Genomic DNA, 20048 nt, shown 5'->3' on the forward strand with positions numbered 1-20048 from the left:
TCTATCAGCTGATCTATACTTTTGAAATATATAAATTCTTGATATTGTTTAAATCGGAAGAAGTTTGAATTAAAAATAATCAACCTAACAAGAATTTTTAGATAATTACGGGAGGGTATTAATATGCGTACCTTATTTTTTTCTAGTGTTTCCGTTGTGCCATTTATGTTCTTGTATTGTATTTTATTTTATAAAATCTAATTTCAATATAAAATAAATACAATATTAATCTAGTGATACTGCCCTCTAGCGGACATTTTGTGGAATTACAGGAGGCCTGAATTTAGACGGGAAAAAACCGTTTCATTTAAGAAGAAAACAAGTTTAGAAAAATGGGCCTGTTCTTTTAAAATTTAGATTCTATTTGCAATAGAGAGAAATTCTAGCTGCTTGCATTAGAGAAAGAATAAACAACAAAGACATAGAGGTCAGATGATAAAAATGTTAAAAATGAAAGGTGCAAAAGAAAAGAAAAAACACTCAGACTTTCTGTGAGTCCTTCAAAGTTGCTGTAACACGCAACACCATCGTCTGTGCAGTTAATAGAAGTCAGGAGACGGCCACTCTCGCCAAATCCCTGTTGCCATGACAACGCCCTGTCACCTCTCCCTCATGCTCGTCCGTCATCCCGCTCCACGTCTTGGTTGCATCACATCACCCCCACCCGACCTCCCTCATCTCCCCCATCCCAATGACAGGATCAGCACAGCATCCCTCCACACGGACCGACATGTCCGCCAGCGAGCCTCCTGATCTTTTGTGTCCTCTCCTGCCTCGGCTCTCCTGGATTCTATTTCATGTACTTCTATCCGAAAGCCCTCCGATGGTGAAACCGAGTGGGAACATCTGGCATGATGGATGGGATTCGACCACCTGGGGACCATCATGTGAGAATTTTGCTTCCCAATAGAGGACATTTTGACAGCAAGGTGCATTTTCAATCCCATTTGAGCCGTTTGGAGATCTTTGGCTGACTTGCAGAACACTTTAAGGCTGGTTTCATGTTTAGAAACTTGCTGAAACTGAAACGTGAACCCGCAGCTTTTTCATCTTTGCAGGCGAGATCCTCCATCATTCAGTGGAAAAAGTCACCTGTTTGCAATTTTTGTGCGCGGAATTATTTGTTGAACAACCCAGGCTAATTTTTGGGGGATAACCTATCCTCTCTTATTCATTGATTTTGCGCTCAGGCAAAAGTATTTGTTTGCAATAAAACTAGTGCTTTGGCGCCAAGTTGAGGCGCTTCAGATGGACAAAGGTAGGGCTTCACTGCAATCTTCTAGGATCCAAGGAACTACGCTGAAGTGAGTTGAGCACTTTCATTTTGACTTCTTCCATTTAATGTAATCTACAGACAACTTTTTGCACATTGCTTTTTACAATGCAAATTAAAAAAGCCAAAGAACGAGGGAATACTCTGGGCCATTTTCTGTGAACGACAATAAAATGGAAGAAAAAGAAGAGTGTGAAGATCCATTTTAAATAATTGAGGAGTGGTTGAAAGGCGACACCCGGAGTGATTCTTCTTCTGTAAATGGACACTGCTGCTGAGAAACATTTGGGAGGTGATCGCTGAACTCCTGCTTTTGTTTGTCCCACTTTTTTTTTTTTTTTGGTGAGGGCATAACACACACTTTTTGGAGGCTTTGAACATCAGTAACATGTCTGCCTTGGTGATGTTTATAGCGTTGGTCCTCCTCATGGTGCTTCAAGGTGAGTAGCTCCTGTATTTGCATTACCATGGTAACACCACAAGCGTATATTAACTGTATTTGATCATTTTCTTTTCCAGCCGTTAAAACTCACCTTTTCTGTGTTTTGTTAGCTTAGGCCAAAACCATGTCTAGTATAAAAGTATTGCTCTGGCGCCATCTGGTGGTATCTTCTGGCTCTTGAGACTTTTTCCACTGAGGTTTGTACTGCCTGGCAAATGTGGAGGGTTACATTTTTTCTTTTTTTTTTTTCTTTCAAACTGATAAAATCCCTGTAATGACGAGAGCACATCTGGACACGCAAGCGAGGATCAGGCAGGAAATTGGATGAGAGCTCATAAGACGGAGGCTTGATTAAAAATAGCAGCCTTTTAAATCTTGACTGGTGTGCGTGATGTGAAAAAAGTCAATAGCAGCAATTAACATGCATAAAATATTAACAAGGACAACGCAAGGACGGTCATATGACGTGCACAAGCAATCAGATGTTAAGAAAACATTCAATTAAATAGATGAATATTAAACCAAAAATATCTTTTCAAAAGTCTAAACAAAAATGAGGAATAAACAACTTGAAAACAAAATTAATTCACAGTTAGGCTATCTTAATGAATTAACTATATGAAGTTTAAATCAATATATATATAACGTACTTTTTAATTCATAAGAAATGCCGACCAATCCAGTCTCTATTCATTTCTGAACTCATCTTAAAAAATAAATAACAGAGTCAGCCCACGTTAGCTCTCATTGGCTCAAGTGTAATCGTCAATAGATGTGAAGATCTTAAAAAAAAAAAAAAAGTACAGTGAAAAGAAAGTACAGTCATCCTTTATGTTCCATCAGCACGGATGACGCACAACTTCTTGTGTAAGTGCGCGCGTGTGTGTGTGTGTGTGTGTGTCCGTTCAAGGCCGAATGGACATTATGAATGCAGCTCACACAGAGACCATCTTGGCCAGACGGATGCATCTATCAAATTGATGCTAGGCCACCTTGTGACCTCACTAATGAATCCATTGGTGGTTCCAGCCCATGAATCAACGCTTCACCCTCCCCAACGATGGCAATGCCGTCCCACAGTCTCATTCATTGTCCCAAACCAAAGTTGTAGAAGGAAAGGCGACGCAAACATTCGCTCAAGTGGTTCGTTGTCCTCGTGGAAAGTTTCAAGCTAGCTCGGAATTTGGCGAAATGTAAGAGGTTAGTCGTTTCCCATTTGTGTATATGGGAGGTCCAACATGATTTATCACAATTTTTTTTTTTTATTTCTTAACAAAAATGTCATTACACCACCAGGGGATGGCCACAGAACAAATTGAACTCATAAGTCAAGGTGCTATTTTTTGAAAAATAATGATATGATATGAATAAGCCAGTTGGAGCCAATTTTTCCCACTGTCACATTTCATTGGCCACTTGTCGCTAGGCAGATTTCATAAGGCTCAAACACGTTGCCTGACAATTTAGTAGGAAATGAAATGACAGTCACAAAATTATTGCAAACAAACAACACTATCGTATATTTATGAGACACATTGCATCACAATGAGTCATCAAAAAACACTTGTGCGTTTGTGTGCATTTAAGGTCACACATAATTCCGTCGAAAGGATTAGTGAGCTGGCGCATGGCAAATTCTAGAATATCTGTTGCGTAATCCTGACTGGTCAGGTCAGCGATTATGCAACGCTGACTTTTTGGATGCGGCGTTCACATATGTGTTGGTCACTGTCTGGTTACATCATTTTTACTGTGTCAGCAGAAAAAGGCTTTTGACATTGAGCTGCTGTTGACCTACTCAGAAATCGATGTTGTGAAATTATGAATGATGTGTCGTGTATTTTGAATATAAAAATGACTTTGCTCGGCAGATGCATGCAAAGTGGATGACTGTGGCTTTGTCATCATTAACGCAAAATTTGACGAGCTTGTTTTCCGTTTCTCTTTGCAGCGGGCGTGTGCGCGGGCGCATGCGTGGAGGTGGACTCAGACACGGAGGCGGTGGCCAACCAAGGTTTTAAGCTAGGCTGTATCTCGTGCAAGAGGAGGGGCGAGGTCATGGCCACGGCCAGCGTCACCTGGCTCTTCAAGGCCGCCGGCGACGCCGACTTCTCACATGTCAGTCACGCACGCAGGGGATGAGGGAATAGGAGGGATTCATTCAATTAAATATGAAATGTAATCATTTCATTCATACAATATGCAAAATTTCATATTAAATTCAGTTTGGACATGGGCTCTTATTCAAATGTTAAATTATATTGATTTATTTTCAGAATATTTGTTTTTCAATGATTAACTTTAATGTTATTTTTTCAAATGGCTAAAACATTTGAATACATTTGGAATTTTTAATGAATATTATATTTTACACATGATACATTTGATCTTTTGAAAAGAAACCATTGCAAAAAAAATTTAATTTTGAAATTAAAATGAACATTTTAAAACCCAACGCATGTCAATGTTTTAAAGCAAAAAATGTAAACTTATGTCATTTCTAGTTAAATTCCAAATTTTGCATATATAATGCAATATTAAAAACATGTATACACATAAACAGTTTCTTGTAAGTTTGAAAAATAATTAAAAATGTAAAGTTTCATATTTGCCAATTTTTAAAAAGAAATGGATCAGTTTAGAAGGAATAAAAAATATAAAAAAAATTAAACTAATGGCATTGGAATGAATGTTATGTTTTGTTATTTTCCACGTAGCTGTACAGCTACGGGAATGAGCGGGGCTGGATTTTGGACGATCGCTTTATGTCGCGAGTGCAGTGGCGCGGCAGCAGACGGACGCTGGACCTCCAGGACGGCTCCATCTACATCACCAACATCACCTTCAACGACACGGGCAGCTACAAGTGCGTTTTCAGCCGTGTGCTCGTCTACAACGACTACACCTTCCGCTCCAACACCAGCAAGATCATCAACGTCCACGTGGTGCCCAAAAGTATGCGCCCTTGACCTCTATGAAATTTTTTTTCGGGGGTGATGATAACCATAGAAAGAGGAACTCACCTATGCTGTTCCTTCATGTGTCAGTGACGAGGGGCATCGCGTCCATCTTGTCTGAGGTGATGATGTACGTGGCCATCATCGGCCTGCAGCTGTGGCTTCTGGTGGAGATGATCTACTGCTACAGGAAGATCTCGGCGGCCGGCGAGGAGGCCTTGAGGGAGAGCGCGTGAGTCAACGCAAACTTTCATGCAAATAGCTGGAGTGGATGAATGAGTGGATTGATTTTTCGTGACGTCATGCTTCAGTCACTCAATGTTCTCCTCCTGAATGAAAACAATGTCCGTTCTGATCTTGGATTCTTTCAACCTGTTGGACTCTTTCTCTCCTTCCTGCTGCTGATCCTCCTTCCTCTTCCTCGCCTCAGGGCCGAGTATTTAGCCGTAGCGTCTGAAAACAAAGACAACTGCGCAGATGCGCAGGAGGATGATTAACACATGGTAGGCTGAAATCCACAATACCTGTTTCTATTTTCCCTTTTATTTCCATAACTCGTGTGAAATTTACACGTAAAAACAGTTTAAACGGAAATATTAGAATGCGTTTCATGACTGTTTGTTGTTGTGTTTGACCTCAGAGTGGGAAAGTGCTGGCGCAGAGATGGATTTTCACATCCACCTTCAGCATCACCGTCTCCTCCGCGACAACACGCCAAGACAGGAGTGTGACGCTCCATTCCAGCCACTTTATACAACTGTACAACAAACAACAGTGTGCATGTTTTACGTGTTTTAATAGTAGCCGCTAGAGGGCAGCAAAGCACCACCTTGCACTGCCAAACAGGAAAAGGGGCAAAAATAAAACAAGACTACCGTATGAAATATCGGATTTATTTTTACAACAATGTTGGAAAATAGAGCATTAACCCATTTGGCCGAGTTCTAAGGAAAAGGCGGTTTGGGATCAATATTGAAAAAAAAAAAAGTTCACTAACAACGTGTTTGTGTACTTCCAATCCAGTGCAAATATTTAAAGTACAATAGCATTCATCACTTTTTCTTACCTGCTTTTTTTCCTAACAGAAATAACACTTCACTGAATGGAAAACATAATAAAATAGAATGTAAAGTTATCCACTGGTTTTATGCGTATTTTAAGGGCTGCGGCTTACACAATTATTGACAAATAAAAACATCACATTTTAATTTTTATATTAAAAAAATCTGAAATTTAAACAGGAAGAAAATACTTAAATCATTTCAAATATCAGCATTTAAATATAACTTATAATTTACAACAATACAATTTGGAATATACATTTTCAGATTTTATTTTATATTATTTGTATTTAGTTATTATCAACATTAAATGGTATTAAAGATTTTTTCAAATATTTTCCCATGAAGTTTTTGGTTTTGATTTTTTCATAAATGTAGTAAAGACGCACACATACACACAAAGAAGAGCCAGGACTTGTTGCATTTTTTTTTCTTTTCCATTTCTCTCCGTGTGCACAATCACAACTTCACAGTACATTCTCGTCTCCGCACCCGTCCCAAAATAAATAATACACCCTTTTTGTTGTCGTGTGCGGTCGGCCATGCACAGCAGGGCCGTAACAAACTGGAGGGAACGAGGGAGGTTAGGAAAGATAGAGTGATAGAGGTGAGTGGGGAAATAAAAGGAGTTGGAGACATGACAATTAAAAAAAAAAAAAGAGAGGTGGGAGAGATGTATTACATACGAGAAATTCCCTTTTGTTCCGTCGCGGAATTCCGGTTGGTCCTTTATGATTGGCAAGCGAATGAGGTTTCGGAAAAATATCAGAAAGAAAAAAGAAGCTAATACAAAAATGAAATGTAACGTGGACTCCTCGTGGATGCACCCACACATCATAATAATTATTATTATTATTGTTGACATAATATCCTACTATGAAACATTCAAGAACAATCTGCACTACAGCCCTTAACGGCGGCCCCCTCTCGACAGCCAATCGGAGCACGGGGAGGGCGGGGCTTGGGCATGAAATACTGTAACGGTCCCGATTAACAAGCTTGTCTTCATGTCCCATTTCTTTTGAAAACATCAAATCCCCAAGATTTACGCCAACTTGGAAGTAGAAAAAATGGCGTGGGAAGATGTTGGAAAACAAAAGCAAAAAATTCAGTGTGATTCCGTGATGTGGCGTTTTGGAGGGCCCACCTGTGGGCCTCCATCCGAGTTTTATTGCTGAGTCACCACAGGGCCGTGTGGTTTTCAAGTCAAACAGGTGAAAAGTGGTTCATATAGTTCCCTGGTGGGGTTTTTTTCTTTCTGTAAAGGTGGACCAGCCGTGTAGGTGGGTCAGTATTGGATGTGGGGTGTTGACGGTACCGTACAGGATGGGCTCACGAGTCCGTCTCGGCCGGCTGGTCCTGGTGGACCCCGGGGACGGCGATGCCTTGGTGGAGTTTTTCAAGTGACTGCTTCATCTAGTCAAACAGCAGAGAATGCAAGTTTTATGGAAGTTACCTTTGAGGATGGCCACACTCACACACACCTGGTCAAGAAGAGCCACGGATGACTGTAGAATCTGCTGCCACTTGCTGAGCTGCGCCTGGTGGAACTGTCTCTGGAGCTGCAACACCTGAGCCCACTCTCCTGCCGTCTGAGGAAGAGGACTGACGGTGGGGAAGGAAACCATTTGAGAGCAAGTCCATTTATTCCATGACTCAAGTTTCAAGAGTCCTCTGAGAAACTCAACGTAAAAAGAAGTTTCCAGAGAAGCTCACCTGTCCGCCAGTGAGTACGAGTGCCACGTCTCCAGCGTGTGTGCCGCCCTCTCCAGAGCGTAGAGCTTGTAGAAAAGCAGCATGTTGAGCGCCACCAGCACCACCAGGCTGATCAGAAAAAAAAAAAAAAACACGCACACACACATGGTGGATCGAGATAGTCAACACTGAGGAACTTGTTTCCACCAAGCACGTAACACTGACAGCGAGATGACATCTATGGGAAATTGGCACTCGCAAAAAAAGGGTTTGTAATTCCCTATAGATGCCACAAGGTGGTGCCAAATCAATACTTTTATATTATACATGGCATTGCCCGAGCACACCGGCATAGAGGAATTTTCAGCAAAAAAAATACTACAAATCTTATACAATGTAAATGATTGCCATTGGCCACAATTGAGCGAACTATGGTTAAAAAAAAAAACTGTGTGTGCATGGTGGAAACTGAGTGTGTTAAATGATAATGAGAAGCACATGAAAGTGGCTCACAAGCACTTTTGTGTGCACTCACGTCACAGTGGGACTTCATTACAGGAACTATCAATACGTTTGCGCTCGATTAATCGCACAACGAATCCAATTTGTTCAATTCGAACATTTCCTGTAATCAAGCGTGGCTTTGCAATGGCAGAGCGAGCGAGTACGTAAAAGCCTTTGATACTGCACCTGATACAGATCCTACAAAGCCGCGCACAAGGAGAGACAAAAAAAGAGAAGATGCCGAGGAAAGGCACCGTCAAACTGCAAGCATTGACGCATTAATTGCTACTTTTTTTTTTATCATCAAATAAGTCGAGTTAGTCAATGAATCAATCACCTATGTTGTTACTTACATGAAGCTGACGATGAGGAGGATGGTGGAGACGCTATTCTGCGCTCCGCCACGGGCGCGCTCTCCCAACTTCTTATACTGAGCACCTACAAAAAAAAAAAAAAAAAAAGCTGATACTCAAATCAAGACGGTATGGTAGAGATCGTCAACGGCAGCGGACGAACCGGCGTCCCTGCGCTCTCGCTCCTCCCCGACGGCCCGGTCTCCGCGCTCGGCGCCGCCCCCTCCATCCCGGTCTCCTTGGCGGCGCGAGCAGGTGCGCTTGCGCCGTCGCAGGGCCGGCGGCGTCTTGGCGGTCTCGCCGGCGCTGGTGACGTCCCCGGCGGTCACCACGCTCACTTCGGACTGAAGCAGCGTCTCCAGCTTGCACACTTCGCTCTCTGGCGAGGAGGAGGAACAAAAAGATTTGTTCGCACGGAAGTCGGTGGTGGTGCTGCTTGGCGGCAGGCCGTTTGGGGCCCGAGAAGCGAGACTGACTGACTAACTGACCCATGTGGCGGTAGTACTCTTCAATCCCGCTCCACGTGTTCTTTTCAATGAGAGCTTTGACCAGACTCCACGGCTGCTTCCGGTAGCAGATGTCGGATGAAACTCTAGAGCAAGAGCAATTGTTGAGAAAAGAACTTTCACGAGGGTGGGGTGGGGGGTTCTATAAAGTCACCTGAGGCGGCTTTTGTTCTTGCTGATGGAGGTGAGGCAGTATCTGTGGACCGTGTAGAAGTAGTCCTGGTACGGGATTCCCGACGTGATCACCTCGGAGTCCACCACGTAGCACTCGCCCTGAGCGCTGCTCTTGTGCAGCGTCTAGACACGGGAGGATGTTGGGCCGGTGCAATCAAACTCTGACGACTGAGGGTCTTACCTGCGTCTCCACCACAGGGGCGGTCTTGGGCCCCAGGGGGTTGTTGAGGGCGATGGTGTAGCTGAGCACGCGGCTGGTGGTCCCGCTGCTGCCGTCCCGCTGCCACTCGCCCACCGTCAGGTCTGCCAGAGCAAAAGAATGACGAAAAGATCATCGTAAAAGCTTGGATAACAGGAGGGCCTGCAGATGAAGATGGAATGCCGGGTGAAAAGAAGAGCCAGGTCACATGCCCCAATTAGTGTGACACAATGTTCCTCGGCAGCCCATTGGCCGAATCCACTCACGCTGTCCTCATTTCAAAGAACTGAAAGAACTCGCAACAAGTGACAATGGAGGGAGGGCTATAATAGCATGACCAAAAAAAAGTGCTTTCCTTGAACAGGGGAACAAGAATGGGGTGTACATGTGCCTTCTGTACCGACCGGTAAAATGTCGCTGCGAGAAAAGGTGGCGGATGAAGTGCGTGTCGGCGGAGAAGAGCAGGTCGTGTAGCTTGTCCACGCTCATTCGCACGGCCGTATTGACGTGCAGCCGCCCGTTCAGATCCACGCAGAACGACTCCACCTCACCTGAAGGTTGGACGGACGGATGGACGTTTACAATTGTGGTCTTGTGATGGGGTGAAAAAAACGTGTCACTCACTCTCCTCCTGCGTGTCGGACGAGTTGCTGGGGTCGGTGGGCAGGTCCTCGTCGTTGGTGGCGTCCAATGAGGAGAGGTTTCCCAGGCTGGTGTTGGGCAGGGGCAGCATGTGAGCGGCTGCCTCGGACAGGCTGTCCCCGCCTTCCTCCGGGTTCTGAGGGGGAAAGCAAACAGGCCGTCGTCATATGACTCTTAAGCCCGCTCGCTGCTTTTGAAAGCACAGCGGACGCTCACAGGCAAATTCCAGGACACACTGTACATTTCAAATGAATCATTCTTCAGCCGTTGTGAAAACGTCCTGCATCACGTATACACAAACCAACACTCACATTGGTGAGCGCGGCGGACGCCACCGAGCCGTGGGAGCTGGGCGGGCTCGGCTCCGGGGGATCCGAGCTGAGCCGGCGACCCGCCGGGGCCGGCACCTCGATGGGCAGGCAGCAGGCAGAGGAGGGCGGGGACGAGCCCGCCGCGCCGTAGCTCGCCGAGGGGGGGCTGGCCTGAGCGCACGGTACCAGCGGAGGAGGGGAGCTGCCCGAGGAGGGAAGGGACACCGAGCTCAGGTCCAGAAGATCGGTGACGGACACGGACTCTTCTCCGGGCCTGGTGCGACGATGGGAACGGATGACTTTATTGACTGACTGGGATGTTGCGAACGGTTTGCTTTACGGGTCGGTCACTCACAACAGGCCGTTCATGTGCTCGGCGGTCGGGGAGACGTAGTCGTCGTCCTCACTGGTGAGGCCCAGCTCGGTGCCGTAACACTGGTGCACAATATGCCACAATTCTTTGGGGGACAACGACTGCAACCATGTAGAAAATATTACTCTCACATGACCGGCCCGTTTGTACTAAGCGAGTGAAAGCAGTGAGCTGCTGATCGCTCGTACCTTGTCCATCAGCGCGTTCTGCCACAGGCGGAAAATCATCATAAAGCTGCGATCCCGCGCGCCAAAAGAGGTGAAGAAGTGCTGAGCGTTTCAACGGGAAGGAAGGAAGGGAAAGATCAGTTCGCTGTCCTATGGCGCCGACTCAGCTTGTTTTTTTTTTTTATACGGACTCTTATCAAATAAGCGCGTGTGAGTTAAGGCTGACCTTCTCATTGTCCGTGCTGATCTGGATGGCGTTGGGAATGAGCTTGGCCGTCTTCTCCTTGGTCATGGAGGTCACGTCTTTCAGCAGGATAGTGATCTGCAAAGCCAGAAACGTAGCGTATGGTTTTGCTGGATGGAAAAATGTCAGCGGAAAAAAATCCATTACCCTGACCTAGAAATGAATGCTACATTTTTCTATGCTATTAAATAATCCTGCCTGTAGTAGGAAGTAGATGATTGACATTGTTTAACCCCGGCCGGCTGTTGTGTCTTGAAGTATGTGCGTGTGACTTTTATCAGCAACGAGCGATCCGCAAATAACGAAGCGAGCGCTCACAGTGGTTTCCCAGCGGAATATGTTGCTGTAGAAACACAGCCAGTTCTCAGACAGATACAGGCGACCCTGAAGCAGGATATCTTTCTGGAGAGCACACGAGTAGTCTGCGAGGGGGAGGGGGGGAGAGAAAAAAAAAGATGAGCGTTCAGTGAACCCAAAGCTCTCAAGCCAAGGACGTTCGTTGATTCTTCGGTACTCACCCACTATGAGTCGTTCCGTGTCCGGGAGCTTCTTGAAGATTTTACGAAAGTCCTCGTTCCGTTGCTTGTACGTGGGGCTGAGGACCTGACGGAGAGGAACAAAGGAGCTTTGGCTGGTATCGATGAAGACACCCCTCCAAAAAAAAAAAAAAAAAGGGGGATGGAAAGGGATACTCACATTGTACCAGCTTTGCATTTTCTGCAAAGACAACAAAGACAATTATTAGAACGATAAATATGTGGGTGATGTATTATTCGTCCCACAAAAAAAGCATAGCGTTTGTTGATGCTCATTAAATGAAGTTCTCGCGTGGCGCCGAATCACACTGGGATGTTTTTGGAGCTGTACTCCTCGTAATCTTACCTTGGCATTGCTCTTGAAATGTCGAGAGGCAATCGGGTAGGCCGACGTAAGCGACGACGCCGACGGTATGGACGGCAGGGGGCTGTCTGAGCCCCCGCCGCCGCCTCCTCCTCCCCCTCCTCCACCGCTCTTCTCCCCCCCTCCCTCGCTCTCGCTGGCCCGGCCGCCCCCAAGCACCCGCCGACGCAAGGAGGGTGAGCTACCTGGAGTGCTGCGTGGAGAGTTACTGGCGGTGCTGCAAAAAAAGAACAGAACAGAGAAAAAAAAAAAAAAAAGGTGAATTTTTCATTAGATAGCAAAGAGCACGCGACAAGAAGGCATAGAGCGAGCTTCCTGTTTGACAATAGCCACTAAATGCAAAGGGAAGGCCACGCAGGGGGCACTTTTATCAGCCTGAACCAATTCTGACTGATAAGGAGGCCGATCCCGCTTTCAAGCGAGACGGCCCCAAAACATTCCTAACATTTGAGGTCCATACAAAACACCAAGCAAAAATCAGCTTAAACATTAACTCTCGTGCCCTATTTGGAATTTTTGGGTACATTTTTCTCATTTGTGAAAACCAGAGTTTGACTTTTGTAGCAAAACATTGCCTATTTGTGGTTCAAAAACACTTCTTTTGAACCTCAATGGAAAAACTCATCTTTTGTGCACTTTTTGTAAATACGATAAAAAGCCGACTTGCTATTGATTTTTACTTAACCCCTCAAAAAAGATTTTTTAAAAAAATTGGCTATACAACTTATGGGTCATTGCAATAGAGTAAAATTATTTGCCCCCCCAGTGTTTATCTGATCATTTCATCAGGTGACATTCGATTTCTTTGTACAATTCGACTGCCAAATACAATTTGGCTGCGTTTGCATTGGCAGAGTACATAAAACGACCTGCATGCAAATTGCACAAGAGATTTGCATCGAAAGCCACAGAACTGAGGCTGGGGGAGTAGGGACCACTTATTCGCCACATTCAGAGCAACAACCAAAACAAAAAACATATTTGGGCAAACACTCCAACACTCAGCTTGCAGTGCACATGTAATATTTTACCATGTCAACAATGACCATTCATCAGGCATAAAATTAGGCAAAATTTAGTCGTCTAATGAGATCCAACACAAATATTCTGCCTTTGCAATGTCAATATGAATAGGACAATGTTTATTACTGTGTATTGCTGCTTCATTTGTGACCTTATTGAGTAAAGTACCACAAATAAACTTTACATTCAATGGCTGAATCCTACCTTCCATGTTGACAAGCCTATTATAGGGACTTAGTGATGAGAATCGGTGTCAGCGTGAGTTTACAACGTGCTCCTGCTTCTGATGACACTCAACAACTACAACACATCCATAACGTCTGATAATAAGACTAATATTCAGAATTTGTCACCTCTGATGTAAATCCATTCATTCGGACAGCGACGGCTAGCGAATAAGCAACATGGAGAAATTAGCATCAATCGTGTCAAGCGACGTGGATCGATGAAGCCAACAAAAACACACGGGACGGAGGCACCGTGACATGGGGGCTCATTTCACGGTCAAAGAAATAAAATAAAAAGACCGTTTTTGGGGGGGATGGAGGCTCCTGTACTCGGCGACGAGAGGAGGGTGGGGGAGTCTGTGACCGGATGACCGCTGAGCGACCAAGATTCACGTGAACGCACCACTTGCGTTTTGTACAAATAACGCGCAAGAATGGCTAGATATTGAGTCAAAATGTTCGTTTTGGTTGTAATTCCATGCGAATCGTAACAAAAGGGGGGACTATGTGAAACGCCCCTCATCCCAGCCGCCGTCGAATGACTTACTCGAACATGTCATGAGGTGTTCACGGTCCCAAGAAGGGATCCGAAAAACAAACAAACGAGCGGCGGGCGCGCTTCTCCTCGTCGTTGAAGCCGGGTTGGAGCGAACATCCGGCGGGGACGCGAGGGATGCTAGTATCCCACCATCGCCGTCGTCGACGCCCTTCGCGGACAGACGACGGCTGCCTGCGCAGGATGAGCCGCCGACGGGCTGCCGTCCATCCGTAATCCCCACAGCGCACAGATGGGGGAGGAGGTGCGGCTTCATGCCCAGGAGGAAGGGAGGGAGGGAGGGAGGATGGGTGGGTGGGCTATGATAAACATTTTGGTGACTGGGGGCCACAGATAAGAGCCCACTACACGCAGCTCCGAAAAGATATGTCTAAATTTCACACTTAAAATACAATGAATCAATGCTGATGGAGTTGGTGTCACCATCAAGTGACAAGAGTTAGGGAAACATCTCAGATCTCATCAGAAGGTGCAAGTGTTAGGATGTGTCCCAATACATTTTGCCCAGAGCGGACATGCTAACGACACACATCAAGTTGTTACAAAACAGATATGAAAAGAAAAAAAACTAAGCAATGCTGGAAACATGAACATGTTTGTGACTCATAGTCCCCCACTAGTCTAAACAAGACATTTTCATTTATACTGCGTTGTGGAACATAAGTTTTCCAACTGTTTCTAAGCGGCTCACGGGGCGGCCATTTTGCCACTTGCTGTCGACCGAAAATGACATCACAAGGCTGTTTGGTTATGTGACATTCGCAAGTAATGAATTTATTTCCATAAGATTTGCATTTTTTTGTGCGGTCTAAGATTTTTCACAATTCATTGCTGCTGGATTTAAATCACCCTCAATCTATGTACATCGCTCTGGATTAGAGTACACAACATAATCCAGCAGTTTCAGTCTCTCTGCGTGTAATCTGCTTTCCTGTTGAGCACCGCGAGAGTTCTGTCAAAATGACAGGAAATGATGAGCGCCTCTTCCTTCCTGACAAGAACGTAGTTTTCACATTGCAGCAAAGAAAGCAATGACCACGTGGTTCTGAGACTAACCAGGGGTCAGGTCCCTTTTCATTTTATTCCCACCATTTTGTTCTTGTACAGAAAGCGAAACAGGAGGTAGCTTCAACTTCCTGTGGATTTGAGCAAGAAAAAAAAAATCAAAATCTACTGTATTTGAACCCATTTACGCTGCACCTATTTGTGTTGCCCTATCGCATATTCCACTAATAGCTTTTGTAAAACATCATATTTTTATCCTGACATCCCCAACATATCTTAACCATCCAGTATATAGGATCTTCTACGTCTATGCCCCGCAGTGGACAAAGTGTGGACATTATACATGAGCTGAGAGAATGTACTGTATGGAGTCAATAAAGCTGATGCAGAAAGACGTGAAGAGGGGAGGGGGGGCGGGTGATCACCCACACCATTCAGAACCCCCTTCCATTGGGCCAGCGTGACATCACCGGATGAGAGGCAAGCTCCAATTGGCCGAGGGTGATGTCATGATTCTGGAGAAGGGTGCTTGTAGCCCCGCCTCCCGGTTTGTTGTGACCCTCACCGTTGACTAAGTGACTCGTAAATAACGATCCACATTTAAACGATGGACGGAAGCAATGTCTGCTCCGTTTCACTTTAGCTGTTAGTAACTCCCTTATGTTTGGTTTACAGTCCTCCATACAGGAACCCACAGAATTCCCACAGAGCATGTTGCGCAGACCTTCTGTTCCCGGTGAGCGGACCTTATGTACTGTACAACAAGAGCACACTTTCATTTCTATCATTACTTTCCCTTCACTGCCACGCTTCATTTGCGTAAAATTACAGCATGCAATGGTGGCTTTAAAAAAAAAAAAAAAAAAAAAAAAAAAGAAAGAAGAAAGGTCAAAAGTGACGTCACAAGGGTTGCTCTGTCTAGCACACTAACCTGCAGCTGTCCCAGTCAGAGTCCCTGCCCAGCAGGCTCCTGAGGGACCACCGAGAGCGCCGGCTGGGAGAGGGGCTACGCGACCAAGTTTGGCACGGCGGCAACAGGAGGTCCTGGTCCCGGCCCTGCTCCTCACTTCTTATCTGAGGGCCCTCAGAGGGTGCAGGGGCAATTTCCTCCTCAATTACAATCTGCGGGGTTCCCGAGCGCTTGTCCGCACTCCGCTTCCTAGTCCGGCTGCGGCCGGTGCGGTAGGAGCGCAGGTGGCGGCCAGTGCGGTTGGGCCGGGGGCTGGGCGATCGGGACCAGGATTCTGTGTCGGAGGAAGGGGGTAGGATGCTCAGTGTCGGGACGGGCCGAGCGGAGGACATGATCGTTTTCGGGAAGGCTCGTTAAAAGTCCAGACCCGTCGAGTGCGCCGCCATGGGAAATGCCATCCCAAAGAATTCAGTCATTCTTCACAATAAGCGTGTCGTGTTCGGGGCGTCCACCATCTTTCCATGCATGGTTTCCTCAAAGCTCTCCGCCATCACGGTTGCTTCACGAGTGTCATCTTTGTGAACTCAGAAGTAAAACACCTGAGGGGTGAAAAGACTTTGCAGCACTCACAATGCAAGCTGTCATCAGACTCGCTATAAATGAGGAGCTTCAGATAGACAACATGCCAATAAAGTCCTCCACGGAGCTAATGACTTTATCTCATGGGATTAACTGGAATAATTTGATGACAAACAAAAGTCCTAGCAAATATTGTGCTCGCAAGCTAACCTCACACTGTTGACGCCCATATCCGGCCTTTTAAATCCATACACACTCAAAGTCACAGACACCAAGACACTGTTCTGCACCGACATAGCAAGAATGAGTTGTCGCAATATCCCGCCTTTACTGAGCTTTGTGTGAAGGCTAATCATGGATGAAAAATACAGTTTCTCTGGGGTATCTTTAAAGCTCCATGACTGACCCACAGACTGGAGTTTGCCAACCCCGAACGACATGACATGGATTTTTCCGTAATGAAGTCAAGGACCTTATTGCAGGGAAGCGGGGGAATTTGAGAGCACCCACTTCCTGTTGTGAGTATTACATGACATTTGAGGACACTCAAAACAAGTCCAAGAAAGCGCCAAAGTGCATGCGGGAGAACACTCAACAAGGTCATAGGAAACATTCCAGCAAAAAGAAGCAAACACACACATCAACATAGCGTGTTTGAAACAAACATACACACCATGCATACATTTCATTGGGGAAGATGATTTGAGATACGAGCGTTTTGAGTAGTGATCGTTATCATAGATTCTATGAATACATTCGTAAGTCAGGGCAACGCCACGTTATAGACTTATGATAAAATTGAATTTAAAAAAAAAGAAAAAATCCTTAAAAATATATAGATAACACCCAATGAAGGCCACCACTATGTGTGACTATGGGACACAGTGGAGCAAGCACTGTTTGCTCTCGTATTTGAACAAGAACAATCTTAGCACGGACATGTTTGACCAACCTAATCTTGCAAATAGACTTTCCAATCAATGCATATATAAGATAGCCCGTACTATTATGCACCACGTTAATAGTTTACCCAGTAAAAACTCAGCGTCTTGTTTCTCTTTCGCCGTACCTGCCGTTCGACGAATTTCCCCCATTCCGGTGGTCGTGTTCGGCCTCGAAGACGAGCCGAGCGACGGCCCGTGACGTGATGTTAAAATCCACTTTTTCAACGGAGCACATCAGCATGATGGTGCAGAAGCTCGCCCCGCCGACGAGGAGGAGCGCATCCGCCGGGGCTAACCGTTCAACTCCACCGGCCAAGCTAGCAGCACCAAGCGAAAGTTTGGGCCAACTTTTTCTTCTCCTAAGCCCCTGCGTCGACTTCTTTGTTTGGGGGGGCAGCCGCCGCCGTTATCCACCCTCCCCCCACAAGTCGGAAGACGAACTAAAGGGAGTCAACTTCCACCATTTTTACATTTAAAACATCTAAATAAAAGGCGCTATCGCAGAAGAAAAGCTGAGAACAGTTAAATGGATGAGCTTACTGACTGTTGTCGGCTGGGGGGGCGCGAACGCAATGATTTTGCGTTTGCGTAGGGGTTATTAGGACGATGAATAATTGACTTACTTCTTGTTCTTAACTTTAATCACCAAATATAAAGTTTGATGAATAGTAAAGGCTAATATATGACCTATTAATTCGTGTGTAATCCAACAACGAGTAAGTAGATAAGACAAAAAGTAACACGGGAAAATGGGCACCCCTCTAGTAAACTTGTTGGTTCAGTCCGGGAAATAACTGTCGCCTCAGAGACGGGCGAACGAACGCAAACATTAGTATTTGTGGGTGGGTGGGGAATGCGACTATAAAATATTGACTTATTTGGCGACAAGTTTCGTCCCTACTTGCTTTTCTTTGAATAGTAAATTGAGCTATATGGCAAATTAGATAATGTAGAGTAGAGCATTGTAGCATTAGATGAAGCAAAAAATCGAATAACAAGACGGGTCTCCCCCTAGTAAACTTTTTGGTTCGGTCCTAGAAATAACAGTCTGCCGCAACTCGAGCCACTTTCCGAAAACATTCAATTTGCTTGCGTGTAAATGCGAATATATATATATACATATATGCATATGTGTGTAGGATCAGACATAATGATCTACTCCGCTTCCTTTTTGCCTCTATTCATCAATACTAAAACTAGTTATGTGTTAGATAAATCCACATCTAGTGCCATACTATGCAAATAAACAAGACAAAAGGCAAAACAAGCGGTTGGAAGGACGCAGCACTTGACCTAACTTTCCAAATGGACTTGTTCTAGTCAACATACGAAAACCATTGGCAATATTTAAGTTCAGGTTATTCCGACTAAAAGTACTACTTCTCAAAAATAAATATTGTCGTAACTATCGCGGTAGTGAGTCTACTGAACATAACGTTATTGATCTAAGCAAAACAGCGACCCCTAAAGCTCAACCTGCAGTCGTGCAGTCGCTATAATTGCTACCCTTGTCAAGTGACTCAAATGCGTGGCAGTGGGCCTTTGCCAGCCTTCGTGGAAGAGATCTTAATAAATAGTCTATTTGTGACACACGTAGAGCCTCCTAAATGTCAACACAGTGGCAATAACATAAAGCGTTTAAGCCCAAGGGTGGGCAGCCTAAGGTGCATGGAAAGAATGTGGTCCTCGCAAGAACGTTTGATGGAAATCATAAATCTAACAAACCTCTGACAAAGAGTGTACTTTAGCTAATGAAGCCAGCAGAACCAACGGAGGACTTACTAAGTGAAATGTTGCTCCTTAACATCATCACACTGCATCACTTCACCTCACCGTTTCAGAATTTATGTCTACAAAATGTCTTTTTTTTTGTCTGTAAAATATAATATATAATATAATATGTTTTCTTGAACAATATCACCCCAAAAAATTGAGTTACATGTCTTTTTATTCAAAAATATTTTTCCCTTCCAAAATATAGCTCACAATATACGACTTCCTCTATACACAAGGAAAAAAACTTGGAGGACTAACTTTTTAAATCATTAAATTGTCATCAGTAACCAGTGGAGGACTTTATGAGGGGTAATTATTGCTCCTCACCTTCATCCCGCTGCAGCATCTTTTCACGTTCATGTCACCTTATCTAAAGGGGGAAAAGAAAGAAAATAAATCAAAAGAAAAGCAGCAGGATGGTGTTGAGCCAAAGAAATTGCATCCAAACTTGCAAACAGAGAGTAATGAAGACGAATGGTTAAAAAAAAAAAAAGAAAAGGATCAATTTAACATATAGATTACAAATACAAGCATGCCCGATGTGATTGCATTTACCTGCCACGGTGTAGAACTTTGTATTAATTCCTCAGCAGAGCATCACAGTGACTTGGCACTAAAGTCGGTGCGCCATCGTTCCCGACCTGCGATCCACTCGGGCTGCCAAACACTCGGGAGCTGCTCCAGGCTGCCGGGAGGGCTGTGGAAACTCGATCTGTGCTAAAAATAAGAAAGGATATGTGTGTGTGTGTGAGGCGGGAAGGGTTGTGCCCCCCCCCCCCTCCACAGACACACACATGCTGTATGTCAAATTACCTTGAAGTTGTGTGTGTCCAAGGTTTTGATGACACCCTCACACTGGTTTGCTCATAACTGCTCGCAGCAGATGAGAAGGTTAAAAGTGGCAAGGACCCAACACACACACACTCTGTCATCATCTGGTTACATCACATGACAACAACCCTGACCCCCGAGTGGTGCGACCGTACACATACACATGACTCAAGCTTAGAAGGCCTTGAAAGATTGAGATTTGGTTGTATTTGTTGAGCGATTCCAGGTAATCACCCCACCGCACGCCTCCTATCTCCCACGTGAATCTGTCGTATACCCAAATGAGGCGGCCTTCACTTTATCGCTACGATAGCAGCCTTGACGATGGAAAAAAAATATATTCATAGAAAATGTATATTTTCTATTTTAAGTGTCATACATGATTTTGCGATGGGA

The 20048-nt window shown here is 45.0% G+C and overlaps 2 protein-coding genes and 1 long non-coding RNA gene across 8 annotated transcripts; 1 reads left to right on the forward strand and 2 right to left on the reverse strand.

The window, feature by feature from the left end:
• The first annotated feature begins 1 nt into the window (after position 1).
• scn1ba (sodium channel, voltage-gated, type I, beta a) lies at positions 2-5437 on the forward strand. The gene is made up of 6 exons (XM_088386633.1): positions 2-1713; positions 3667-3833; positions 4433-4670; positions 4763-4904; positions 5103-5175; positions 5313-5437. Exons 1-5 carry the CDS (start codon positions 1662-1664, stop codon positions 5167-5169), a joined length of 666 nt encoding a protein of 221 aa, XP_088242759.1. The 5' UTR covers positions 2-1661; the 3' UTR covers positions 5170-5175; positions 5313-5437.
• Positions 1669-5191, reverse strand: LOC148391576 (uncharacterized). The gene is made up of 3 exons (XR_015860734.1): positions 4739-5191; positions 1807-1923; positions 1669-1724 (listed from the first exon to the last, which is right to left on the reverse strand). It is a non-coding gene; the product is annotated as an uncharacterized LOC148391576 (long non-coding RNA).
• A 711-nt stretch (positions 5438-6148) lies between the features above and the next one.
• gramd1a (GRAM domain containing 1A) lies at positions 6149-19766 on the reverse strand. Of its 6 annotated transcripts, XM_088386625.1 has the most exons (23): positions 19635-19758; positions 19377-19538; positions 19149-19191; positions 15950-16121; positions 15544-15856; positions 11784-12018; positions 11598-11618; positions 11420-11504; positions 11220-11323; positions 10884-10979; positions 10679-10759; positions 10473-10591; positions 10118-10391; positions 9789-9942; positions 9569-9715; positions 9147-9268; positions 8946-9088; positions 8774-8877; positions 8449-8664; positions 8286-8370; positions 7450-7557; positions 7218-7338; positions 6149-7149 (listed from the first exon to the last, which is right to left on the reverse strand). In XM_088386625.1, the coding sequence occupies exons 4-23, from the start codon at positions 15996-15998 to the stop codon at positions 7066-7068; spliced, it is 2661 nt and encodes an 886-aa protein (XP_088242751.1). In that variant the 5' UTR covers positions 15999-16121; positions 19149-19191; positions 19377-19538; positions 19635-19758; the 3' UTR covers positions 6149-7065. The 6 variants fall into 6 exon arrangements, with proteins under 6 accessions (XP_088242751.1, XP_088242749.1, XP_088242752.1 ...); XM_088386623.1 differs by having other exon boundaries at positions 15544-16121; positions 19635-19766; XM_088386626.1 differs by lacking the exons at positions 19149-19191; positions 19377-19538; positions 19635-19758 and adding an exon at positions 17171-17614.
• Between the last annotated feature and the right edge of the window lie 282 nt (positions 19767-20048).

This window comes from Syngnathus floridae, chromosome 10 (genome assembly GCF_059516105.1).
Source record: "Syngnathus floridae isolate MCC-2025c chromosome 10, RoL_Sflo_1.0, whole genome shotgun sequence".
Classification (NCBI taxonomy): Eukaryota; Metazoa; Chordata; class Actinopteri; order Syngnathiformes; family Syngnathidae; genus Syngnathus; species Syngnathus floridae.